The sequence below is a fragment of the Myotis nattereri genome, assembly GCF_964212035.1.
Source record: "Myotis nattereri genome assembly, chromosome: 4".
Taxonomy (NCBI): Eukaryota; Metazoa; Chordata; class Mammalia; order Chiroptera; family Vespertilionidae; genus Myotis; species Myotis nattereri.
This window is the reverse complement of record NC_138079.1, coordinates 43,832,135-43,844,997: the sequence shown is the minus strand read 5'-3', so window position 1 is coordinate 43,844,997 and position 12,863 is coordinate 43,832,135. Positions and strand designations below refer to the sequence as shown.

Genomic DNA, 12,863 nt, shown 5'->3' with positions numbered 1-12,863 from the left:
CCTGCCAGTCTCCATGGCATCTGTGCAATCTTCATGACTAGGACTGTGCCACAACCTCCCCTTCAGCAACTCAGGAACTTGGCTGGAAACGAGCCTCACTTGAAGTACAGTTAGCAGTGCTGGTCTTCTTCCAAACTTGAAGCAGGTCCAACCTCCTGCAAACTGGCTGGCTGGCTAACATCCTGCATCATGTTAGAGAATCTACCTTATTATGTCCCACACTGTCCCCTGCCAGACACTAAATACTGCCACTGCCTGGAGACAATGCACCTGGAACCCTCACCTGCCTGAATGTCAACACTGGCTGGGCAGGCCAGATATGGCCTGAATGTCCACTTGGACCTTAGCAATGACTGCTGGTCCCTATGGCTCCCTCAGGCCTGGCCATGACACTCCAGGCTTCATCTCCTTTTTCCTTGCTGCCCTGCTAGTAAGGGTACCTTTGAAATCTTGTTAGCAAGAATATAAAACATTTAAAGTTAATACATTGTTTAACAAGTATTGTCCTTTTTAAAAAATTTTACAGCATAAATTCCAATTAAGTGTATTTTGAAACATTTTTGAGAATTTCTGGAGGGATGATGGAATCAATCAAACTATATCACACTCTAACACCAAAAAGCTGGGAAATCGGAGGGCTCAAGTGTGAGTCCCCTTCATCCTCCTGGGGAGCTATACTGACTCCCAGGTCCAGGGGTCACTGGTAGGGCCCCTGCAGGAAATAATCTGAAAAAGGAATTAGAAATATGCCCGTCAAATGTGTGGAAGACATTGAACTGAGCAGCAATAATAGATGTGTGGGAAATAGGATGGAGAGCCTTCATGGAGAGCAAGATCATATATTTAGAAACAAAACGTACATGGATATGAGAAGCCAGATTGTAAATGCTGAAAAAACCCCGGGGACACAGATGAGCATGTGTTGCACTAAACATGCAGGGCGGGAGAGCTGCTATCGGCCAACTGAGCTGGAAGGCTCACTACAGAGAGCGTATCGGACATTTGTATACTGGTCATTAGAAAGCTCCGAACCGAGAATAAGCTCAGCTCCATATATTTTGTAGAGAAGCAATCTTGGTTCCATAATTAAACTTTAAAAGTAACAATTGCCAGAAAGTTGAAAACCCCAAAATTCAACAAAACATTGTAATTCATAGCAAATATTCATGTTTACTTCAATAAATGACAAATAATTTCATCCAACAATCTTTAAATTGCTTAAAACTGCCAATATTTAACTTCAAATTTCATATGATTTTATTCCTTCTGTGTTCTAGTTGCTAAAAGCTTGATAAGTCTATTTCTTATCAAAAATTTTTATGCCCAGAGTGAATAAACTGGTGGCTTTATAAAATTATTTTAGTTCAAACGAAAAGGTAAATTTTTGCCAGACATTTCACCCAGTTGTAAGTTACCTAAACTGAAACAAGTACAAATTAAATTTTTATATCACTCTCTAAAAACTTTAGGCTTTATTTAGGTTTTAATTTTATGTGAAGCTTACCGTCCCTGAAATTTTCTAATTACTTAAAACACAAGTCTCAACATTCAAAAGTGTTTATACTTTAAATCAGGATGACAGGATGCCGGGAGCCTGAAACAGACTTCCTACACGGAGCCGTTTCCCACAGGAATGTCCCACGGTCTTGTTCTGCGCTCACACAGAGATGGGCTGTCACTGGAGGGCTGTTTTGTACAGTTGGTGTTTTTAATTCTCTAGTTTTTGTTCAAAACATAGACTTCGTTTTAATCAGAAAGAGAAATCTGCCACGTCTTCCATTTCAAACTCGTCTGTCCACTTTCGCAGGGCTTTCGCATCCGTTATCGTCCATAATTTTGTAAAACACTTTCGCCTTTTCCTGGAGAGAAAATAAAGTACTACTTATTTTATAAATGAAATGGTTGGGGAACAATACATCTCACTGAAAGCGATGAAGAGCCTGTGACACCAGAATCCCAGCAGGGCTCTGTGGGTAGGAGGCGGTGTCAGCGACAGCCTGCTGGTGACCGGGAGTTTTCAGCGCTGCTGCCCTGATCAAGGGGCCAAGGTTATTGATCAGCAGCACCATTGCCTCCAGGGAGGGACAGACAGCTTCCTCCCTTTTCTCCTAGTAACTCAGCCAGAAGCCGCAGATGCTCACAGGATTAAAAGCAAAATTGATTTACTAAAATAAAGCTAGCTAATGAAAGAGGGAAATGCTAGCATAACACAGACCTGCTTTTTTTCAGCAGAAAGCAACCCAGTTATGTGTTTAGGTCTGAAGCCAGAGTATCTGAGTTCTAATTACCACCACTAACTACCTGTGTGACCCTGGTTTCTTGGGGAGTTTCCTACCCTCACTTGGCCCCATTTTCCCCAACTATAACAAGGGGATTACAACAGTACCTCTCTCACAAGGTTGTCATTGGATTGAATGAGTATGTAAAGCAACAAGATCAATAACTGGGTCTCCGCCACTGCAAATGGCTGCCCAGACTTGTTTCTGTGCACAGTAGGCATTCAATAAATATTAGCAACTATAACAAATCCACACCAATGCCCAACATCTGGCCAACAGAACTGATGAGATAAGCACTTTTAGAGAAAAGGTAAATGCCGGGAGCCGGTCCATGCTTGCTGTTTCAAGGGACCTGGCATATATGGCATACTGTTCTTAATATGTTTGCTCACCACTTGGCACTATGTGTTTTAACCAAGGTCTCTGAGAAAGGTTGTTTCCCCAGGTAGGGATTTTCCCCTGAAGTTAGGGAGGGAATAAAACCCCTCAACTAAGTGCCAGGCGGGTCATTAATCACTTTAACTACGAACAATCATGCTTAAGCTACATAATCTTTACTCCCTGGAATGGAGATAAACGCCCTAACCTTTGGAATAGAGATTGATAGGATTGGAATCAACTGGTATAAATACAGATGTAAGAACACAGAACTTAGAACACAGAACTTAGAACACAGGACAGAGAGAGAGACAGAACCTAGGCACAGAACCTACACAGAACGTTCTCTAGAGACAGAAGAACTTCGCTGGAGAGAACATGGCAAAAGACCCTGGACAGAAACTGGCCTCAGAACCTAGAGACAGAACCTAGCGAGAGAACATGGCAAAAGATCCTGGACTGAACCTGACTACAGAAATTGGCAAGAGAACCTGACTAGAACCTGGTGACTGAACCTGGCTGGAGAACCTGGAGAACCTAGCAAGGGACCATGGACACAGAACCTGGCTGGAGATCCTAAACAGAACTTTGCTGGAGATCCAGACCAGAACTTGGCTGGAGATCCTGGCTAGGCTGCTGATCAACTGAACACTGTCTCCGTGTCCTTCCTTCTTCGCCGACTCCGTCCACACCTTTGGGGACCCCTGGACCCGCTGGGGTTGGACCCCAGCAGGTAAAATAATAAATCTAGTTTCCTGATAAATCATCAGATTCCATCCCAACACAACCTCTTCCTACAAGTCTCTGTCTTGTCAAGATAACATTCTAGATTTCAGAATGTCACACAGTAGTTGGAGGGGGTGGTACTGGAGGCAACTGATCAATGATTCTCTCTCATTATTGATGTTTCTATCTTTCTCTCTTCCTTCCTCTCTCTGAAATAAAAATATATTTTTTAATATTTACAAATTATCTGTGAATTTTATCACTCTTACTTAAGGCTATACAGTAGCAACAAGTGTAAAATATATTTTGACACCGAGCAATGTATCTTTTGTAGTAACGTTTTATTCTAGTTTCTTTAGGGGGAAAAAAATCTTAGTAAGACAACCAAAGAGTAAAGTTGTCTTTGCACTTTGCAAAAAACTAGAGCTGAGTTTATTTTTAAACTCTCATAGATGATTGTTTTTCTCTCCGGAAAATTTTTATATGAATCTATTTTGCAACAAACGAGAAATAGGCTGCCACTAATTACATCATTTGCTTCTAACTGGGCACTGCACAAATGACCCAGAAGAGAATGTCAATGGAGAGAGCTACATGCTGGGCAACCACCATTTACCATGCAGGTGCAGAGTGCAAGACAGAACCACAAGACAAAGAAAGAGGAGAAAGAAAGGTTGGTTGCACAATTGTGCTTCAGTATATAAGTTTGCAATTGATTCTTTAACTATGTATCAATATTTAAATTTGGTGATGACTTCCAGAACAAAAACATATTATTACAGTACGGTAGCCAGGCAAGATTTTCTATTTAACCCACAATCTGTCCACTCATATGGCTGCTAGCAGCCTCCAGGCCCTTGCTGGCTATTGGCCAGACACATCAATTTCTTCCCACGTAGGCCTCTCCACAGAGCAGCCCACAACAGGTCAACTGGCTTCCCTCAGAGCAGGCAAGCAAGAACGCCCAAGACAGAGGCCACTGTCTTTTGTAATCTAATCTCAGAAGTGACATGACATCATTTTTGCCATATTCTATTCAAGGGAAGCAAGTCACTGGGTCCAGCCTACACTCAAGGAGAAGAGATGAACTCTAGGAGACAGGGATCTCTGGTGGTCATCTCAGAGGCTGCCTACCAGCCTGCACAGCAACCTACCTCCCAGGCAGACCACGAGTGGGCCATAGGCAGATGAGGAGCTTATGTTGTTTGATAATATAATCTTATATTTAGAAAACAAAAGACTATACTTTTTTATTTATTTATGTGATATTTTCCTTCCAAAGTATATCATGCGTGGCTTTATATTAAGATCAGTTTATATATTGACTACATACAGGCTGGATTTCAAGGGCAAAGGGTGGAATGCATTCACATGTCCAGGGGACAGAGAGAAGTCAAGTTTAGAATGAAAAATCTGTCAAAAACAAATCCACAAAGTGACATGTAGATATTGACTATACTTACCTAGTTACTAATACTATTATTTTCATTCATGTCCTGACAGAATCCTTAATATCTGAATGCAATATATGAAAAATAGAGGTACCCCAAAGATTTTATATATTGGGTATTTTTAGTAATTTTTTTGTATAAATGAATATTTTAGGCAACTAATGTCACATGTTAAGGAGTTAACGTGATTCTTTAGAGAAAATGAAAGGAAAACCAATTTAATAGATCAAGATCTGACTAGAGAAGCAAATTGAATTCACATAAACTTTGGGAGAACTGCTTTCATTTTACTGTAATTAAATATTTCAGAATATTTGAAGAGATGCTTAAAGGTAGATCTGATGTTCATTTACAGGTCAGTCCTCTTCCTTGGACAAAATGGAAGGTTTCATAATAAATTAAAAAAATGCAACACAATGATTCTGACCTTTTCATATTTACTAATCCTTCCAGCTCTTTTGACTTGCTAGCTGCTTTCTTTAAAATTTCTCCAGGGACATCTGCTAGCTTAGCCACATTTAGTCCGTAACTCCTTGCTGCAATTCCTCTGGTTATTTGATAAAGAAAGGTGACAAACTCAGGGGCTTCTTCACCTACAAAATAAAAAAAGGAGATGAAGAAAACCATGCCTGAAAGTTCAAAGAAATTAGATTAAAGAAGAAATATAAATTCTTAAACTTTATTAAAATTTACGATCTGAAAAAGAAACCCACTGTTCCTTATCACCTGTTAGCTCCTTTGATCAAGTCTACATATCCAGAAAGAAAAAAAATGCTGATTAGAAAATGCTTTTGCATTTAGGATCTTTTAGCTTAAAATGGTTTTTAGAAATGATTCATTGCAAGTTAAGAAATAATTACTTTTATGCTGCAAACTGAAAGATTTGACGTGAACATCTATATAAAAAAGAGAATGATCTGATACATGCTACACTATAATTTCTCCTTTAAAAACAGATTATTTAAAAAGTGTTACTCAAAGAAATAATGTGTTCAGTCTTATATGTATGCACTCTGTAAAGTAATATACATAAGCTGTTTTTAAAAGTGCTAGCAACAAGACAACAACAAAAACAGATAAGGAAATACTACGTTACACAGTTTAAATATGATTGAGAAATTCGGGTTCATTAAATATCATAGTAACTAGAAGTAGTATATATAGAAATGGATGCTGTTCAGTACCATGCAGATCCCACTGAGGACTGAGGGTTTATTGCCCCAACTGTTAGAGAGCTGTTGGCTCGAGACCCTTAGCTCTATGCCCTCTTTAGGAATTGCCTTAGCTGAAGAGAGTGGCTTCACCCCAGGTCACAATCCACCGTCTTAAGCAGCCTGCATCCAGAGACTGACTGCTACGCAGGTTGGCAGGCAGCCTCTAAGATGACCTGCCTCCCAGGGTTCACACCCTGCGCCATCCCCTCTCCTTGAGTGTAGGCTGGACCTAGAGACTTGCTTCCCTTGAATAGAATATGGCAAAAATGATGTCATGTCACTTCTGAGATTAGATTACAAAAGACAGTGGCCTCTGTCTTGGGCGCTCTTGCTTGCCTGCTCTGAGGGAAGCCAGTTGACCTGTTGTGGGCTGCTCTGTGGAGAGGCCTATATGGAAAGAAACTGATGTCTCCGGCCAACAGTCAGCGAGGGCCTGGAGGCCTGCCAGCAGCCACGTGAGTGAGCTTGGAAGTGGATATTCTGAGGCCTGCCAATAGCCATGTCATTGGGCTGCGAAGTGGATTTCACTAGTTGAGCCCTGAAGGGGCTGCTGCCCTAGTCAATACCTTGCTAGTAGCCTTGTGAGAGATTGCGAAGTGGAGGTGTCAGCTCAGCTGTCCATGGAGTCCTGACCACAGAAATTAGGAGATAATATGTGTTTGCTATTTTTTTATTTTTTTAAAAGTAGGTTTACAGTTGTGAGTATATAAAAGTTTACTCTTGTATTATTTATTGATTAGTGTATTATTTTCCTTATGAATTGTAAACCTACTTTTAAAAAAAAATTTTTTTGTTGATTTCAGAGAGGAAGGGAGAGGGAGAGATGGAAACTCTCATCAATGAGGAGAGAGAAACATCCATCAGCTGCCTCCTGTACACCCCACACTGGGGATTCAGCCCAGAACCTGGGCATATGCCCTGTCCGGGAATTGAGCCCTGACTCAAACTGGGTTAGTCCTAACTGTCCTGGTTCATAGGTCAAAGCTCAACCACTAAGCCACACCAGCTGGGCTGTGTTTGCTATTTTAAGCTGCTCTGTTTGGGAGTAATTTGCTATGCTACAGTAGATAACTAATAATGGGTTTACGGCCTGACTCCCTCACCCCAAGCTGAGGTTACTCTGAAGGACCATCCCAGCCTCAGAGCTCTCGGTAGGGCTGGCTGAAGCCTCCCGGCTGCCTCACAGCTTCATCCTGCCCAGCCCTGTCCTTAGGTGTTGATCTCGCCTGCACTCCTCAGTAAACCTCTGGCATGCAAATCTCAGAGTCAGCTTCCTGGGGAACCCAGTCCATCACACATATACATACGTATGAATTAAAAGCTTTTAAAGAATCGGGCTGTAATGAACTACAATAACTCAAACACAATGCTGCATATAGTTGATCTGTGATAAATCTGAAGCACCTCAGCATTATGTAGCTTTTATTATCAAATTCAATATAATTGTACTGTGTTGCAAAAATGTCCAACATGAACAAGATTTACAATGATTTCTGCTACTCTAGTATACATATAAGTTTATCATCAGACTTTTCTCATGCATTATTTCATTTCATAAATGTGTATGCATTATTCTTTTATCAGCTAAAAACTAAAACATCAAAAGAGTGAACACAAAGAGAAACTGGATAATGGAATTTTCCTTAACTTCCTCTAAGAATTCAGCAACAGAAAAATAATAGTACCTTTCTGAGGGTGGGTGCTAGCAGTGGGAGGTGAAAGAATGCAGACACCCTGGGGAATACAGAGACTAAAATTTACATTACAAAGCACTAAGAATACCTTTTGCCTCCAAATAAAATTTAAGGAACACAAAGAACAGGTGAGGAAGTGGGTGGGAACAGAAAAGAAAAGAAGCATGGAGAAGCCAGTGCCTGCTAACCTGGATAATGTTTTATCCGCAATGCTCACAAGCAAGACCAGAAGGGAAGTGAACAGCAGTAGGCAATCAAAAGCAAACTCTTCATCTTCATCACTTCAGCTGGATTAGTCCCAACTGATCTCCCTACCTCTGGCCTCACCTCTATAATCTAGCCTCACGCTGGTTTTTCTAAAAAAAAAGATTCAATCATCTGTCTGTCTATTTGTCCATTGATCATTCATCCATCCAATTCTGAAAGCCTACTTACTAAACGCCACAAAACCCTTCACTTAAACATTGTTTTGCTGATGGCATTTTTTTCTTTTTTGCTTTACATATCAGATATAGTATATATAATATATATAGCTATAAAATGTTTTTTAAATTTAATACAGCTATCAAATAGAGATAAATATATAAAATATTACATTGTTCTGAATAATTTATTAACAAACCTCAGTACTAATTATGGTAGTTTTCACATCATCAAAGTAAATAAAATGACCACTTTTCATAATCACGAGGGGGAACTCTTTTTATAGATATGTTCTACCTCAAGACTGTCTTTTTGCCCCTGTCCTTCACCCCTCTTTGATGGGGAAGGAAGGGAGGGAGAGAGGGTATGTAATGTAAATGTGGAGGCAGAGAGAACCAGATGGGACAGAAGATGGTAAAAAAAACTCATTTCTTTACAGCCTCACAATAAAAATTCTTGGTAAGGACTTTATTTGTAAACTATGACCATTTATTAAATGGATATTATTAAAAGCTTATCTGACACTGCTCAGAGTCAGGGAAAGTAATAATTCATGTTTCTGCTTGTTACAGGGAAACAGCAAAATCCGTTTTAAAGCTAAACTTCTATAGGCAGTTATTAAAGAGATGTGTCTTGATCAAATACGTTCTGAAGTCCCTTTAAGACTGATTCATTAAAATTTAGAGGAGGGTGAGGTTAGGTGACTTGTCCAAGATTTTATAGACTGGAAGATCCAAAAACACAGGTTTCTTTCAGTCCACTGCTTTATCCACCATATCATGGGAAATAGAAAGATAGCATGTTGGAAGCCACCCAAAAGGGTATTTGGAGCATTTTACTGATAAGCTATGTACGGCCTCTCATTTAGACAGAAGAGAAGTTAGGTTAGAGGTAACGGATGAAAAAAAAAAAAAAAATATATATATATATATATATATATATATATATATATATATATATATATAAATAATATTGGAAGTGAGCAGGCACTGGAGCATTGCTTCAAATGTTTGAGTGAAAATGATTTTCAACCTAAAATTCTAGCCCTTGCTAAATTATAAATCAAGTATAAGGTACAATGGAGACATGTTCACTCAGGCAAAGTCTCAACAATTTTACTTCCTTTAGTTGATTTTACTTCCAAAATAAAATCTATTCCACCCATAAGAAAACCCTACTTTATAAAGGAGTTAACTCCTTGACCATTTAACTTGGATGTGTTCTCATATCCAGCTCCACAAGTTGATTACAATCTAGGAAGATCAAAGTCATTCCTGCCATTCTCACTTCTAAGAACTGATTTAAGAATAAGCATGTGCCCTATATTGTTCGAACCAGTGTGAGTTCAGTGTGGTTCAGTTGGTTGAGCGTCATCCTGGGCACCGAAAGGTCACTGGTTCAATCCCCGGTCAGAGCACGTGGGTTGCAGGCTCAGTCTCTAGTAGGGGAGTGGGGTGCCTAAAACAGCAGATCAATGATCCTCAATCGATGTTGTTCTCTCTCTCTCTGCCTCCCTCTCCCTTCCTCTTTCTCTAAAACCAATGTTAAAAACAAACACTTATTTTTTTAATAAAAAATGAGCATGTGATTCAATTCTGAAATGAAATGGGACAATGATGAGATGCTAGTGAGCACCTGAGGAAAGTTCCCTTGCTCCTGAGACAGAGTCACAGGAAACGCTGATCCCTTCTCTTCCTCTGGACATTGTCAAGTCTGGATGCAATGCCGAAAGGGCCGCAGCCTTCCGGCCACTAGCCTGATGATGAAGGCGGCAGGGCAGGCAGTCGGAGCCTGGAGAATTGCAAAGAGGAGCTGAAGCCTACTCCTCCTTGGAGGTTTCTGTAATGGGAGACCGGATATATCCGTATTGTTTGAATCAGTGTGAATTCAGTGTTCTGTTACTTGCTATCAAATGCACAGTAGAGAGGGTAAGAGAATTCCTAGGATGGTGGCAATGGCAGGTCTCAGGACAATGTTTGGGCAGCTGAGGGGGTAATCAGGTCAGCTGAGCAGGAGGACAAAGGACTCCAGGTGGAATGACCCCAAGGGGAAAAAGTGGAACCAGTAGTTCAATCATGTAGAAAAATGTCGAGAGAGGTGTGGTGCTTTACAAAGCTACTGGAGAAAGGATATTCAACCACAGATGCAAACAAAGCAATGAAATAGAAAAGTAAAAACAAGGCAATTATTACCTTTAAGAAAATAGAAAATGTTGTAAAAGAAAGAAAATGCACCTGTCTTCATACCTGGTTCATGAGTAAGCCATACTTACTGGCAATAATAGTGAAAACAAGGAATACGAATAAAAATATCTAACAACTCTGCTGGGACAATAGAGGAAGAGAAAGCCGAAGACCTCCATCTAACACAATGAAAAGTCAACCACTATTAAGCAAGTTGATGAACCAAGAGAGAGGAATATACAAGAAATGGAGGAAAGAGCTGAAAGCAGTTGCTTTCAGACTGGAGTGGGGAGAGAGCATGGAGTGAAGGGGCGGAAGCAGGGAACTGCTGCCTGGTAGCTTGAGCCTTTAAGCATCATCTAATTTTTAAAGTTATGTTATGAATAAACTTTCAAATCAGTAAAATAAAATGCCAAAACACAAGACGTAAGGCTTGGGGTTAGTAGTTCACATCGAATGCTTATCATTGACCCTTCTCTTTTGGTGAACCCTATTTTGTTTATCCCACTGGGTCTTAGCTTCCAAGCTCCTCCTGTCACTCTGGATGCAGATTAATAGATACGAAACTGCTTCCATGAGAAAATTTATCATGTGTTTTTCAAGGCTGCATGGTGGTGAAAAGCAAGAATTGCCCAATATTACTTTATCTTAGGTCCAGGGCTTTGTTTTATTTGGGTTAATGGCCTGATTTCTTTTTCAGATCCATCCTTATTGCTCTTCCAAAATAAAATCTGGACTCTGGAGTGTCCTGGAAAGGGGATTTTCCATTGTTGCACATCAACTGTGTAAAGCATCACTGGCCTACAGGCTGGTAGCTTTAAAAAATTAGTACTACAGGGGGAAATTCATGCTAAAAGCTACTACTGTGCATATAGCACTTGAATTTGTTTTTATCGGCTAATGATGTTCTTTTTTCCTAAAATGTCTCATTTCTGTGACACTAATAGTAAGTGGAAAGCTCGGGAACATGCTGTAATCCCACATGGAATCTAGCAGAGTGGGAGAGGAGAGAACCCGCCAGCAGAGAACTGGATTCTAGGCTCAGGTCATCCCCCACCCAGATGGTCGACACGGGCAAGCCACCTCACCTGTCTGAGATTCGATTTCCTTGTCAAATAATGTTTGGGGTAAAATATTGGGTATTTCAAAAGATGACGAATTATACTCTTCACTTGACTGTTAAGGACATCTTTCCTGAGATGAATCTAAGAGAAAAACCTAAATGTCCCTCAAGCCCACCCTCTTCTTGTGAAAAAATGAGGTGAGGAACACCAAGAAAAGACTCAGAGATGGAAAGGATAAATGTGAATTCTATTTGACCCAAAGCTTAAAGAAAGTTAATTTGGACAAAAGGCATTTACAATCAACATTTACAGCTTTTATTATTACTAAGAAATAAGTTCATGCTCCTATAAACTTTAAGTTATTAAACATGGAAACCAACAACATTCTAGTTGTACCTGTTAAGGAATGTTTCATACCTGTATCTTGTTTGCTCTCATCCTCATTGACCAAGAATCCCATGTGATAATTCCCCACCTGTTGTGAGTAACTTTTCTCTAATTCACAGACTGGCGGATAATGGGTGACAAACAGGGTTAAGGATTCCACCTAAAGTAATAAGACATATAATAAATGTTATTTTATTTTTAAATTTTATGTAATTTAAACTTTTCTCCAATTTTCTGTTTTGAAAATTTTTTAATCTTCATTAAAGTTGCAAAAAAAGTAAAATGACATCCGTATACTCTTTATCTAGACAACCATTAATATTTTGCCACATCTCCCCTTCTTTCCTCCTTCCCCACTCTACACACACGCATACACATACACACACATTTTCCTGAACGATCCGAAAATTAATTGCAGACAGTATAACATTTCATCCCTAAATACTTAAGATTCTTATCTTCTAAGAACAAAAATATTCTCCTACATAATCAGAATAAAATGTATTATACTCGCCGAAGCCGGTTTGGCTCAGTGGATAGAGCGTCGGCCTGCGGACTGAGAGGTCCCAGGTTCGATTCCGGTCAGGGGCGTGTACCTGGGTTGCGGGCACATCCCCAGTGGGAGATGTGCAGGAGGCAGCTGATCGATGTTTCTCTCTCATCGATGTTTCTGACTCTCTATCTCTCTCCTTTCCTCTCTGTAAAAAATCAATAAAATATATTTTTTAAAAAAAATGTATTATACTCAAGAAATTTAACAGTTATATTACCATTTTAGCTAACATATAGCCTATATATTTCCCTAAACTGTTCCATTTGTAAATGTTCTTTTTTTAATCAAGGATCATGCAGTGCACTTAGTCATGTCTTTCAAATTTCCATTAATCTAGAAGAGTTCCCCAGCCTTTTCTTTTTGTCTTTTATGACATTAACATTTTTGAAGTATCTAAGAGAGCTGTTTTGCATAATGTCCCTCAATTTAGCTTTGACTGATTGTTTCCTCCTGATTAGATTCAGATTAAACCTTATTGCCAAGAACATCACATATCTATGTAGGTGATATA

General features: G+C 39.7%; 1 protein-coding gene across 1 annotated transcript in view; it reads right to left on the bottom strand.

Moving 5' to 3' along the window:
• Positions 1-823: 823 nt before the first annotated feature.
• MSH3 (mutS homolog 3) overlaps positions 824-12,863 on the bottom strand; it is a 127,316-nt gene continuing 115,276 nt past the window's right edge. The window contains exons 22-24 of the mRNA XM_081088645.1: positions 11,830-11,959; positions 5,262-5,427; positions 824-1,859 (exon numbers count right to left, since the gene is read on the bottom strand). Coding sequence (XP_080944771.1) covers positions 1,751-1,859; positions 5,262-5,427; positions 11,830-11,959 — 405 coding nt within the window. The 3' untranslated portion in view covers positions 824-1,750. The remainder of the gene's footprint in view (positions 1,860-5,261; positions 5,428-11,829; positions 11,960-12,863) is intronic.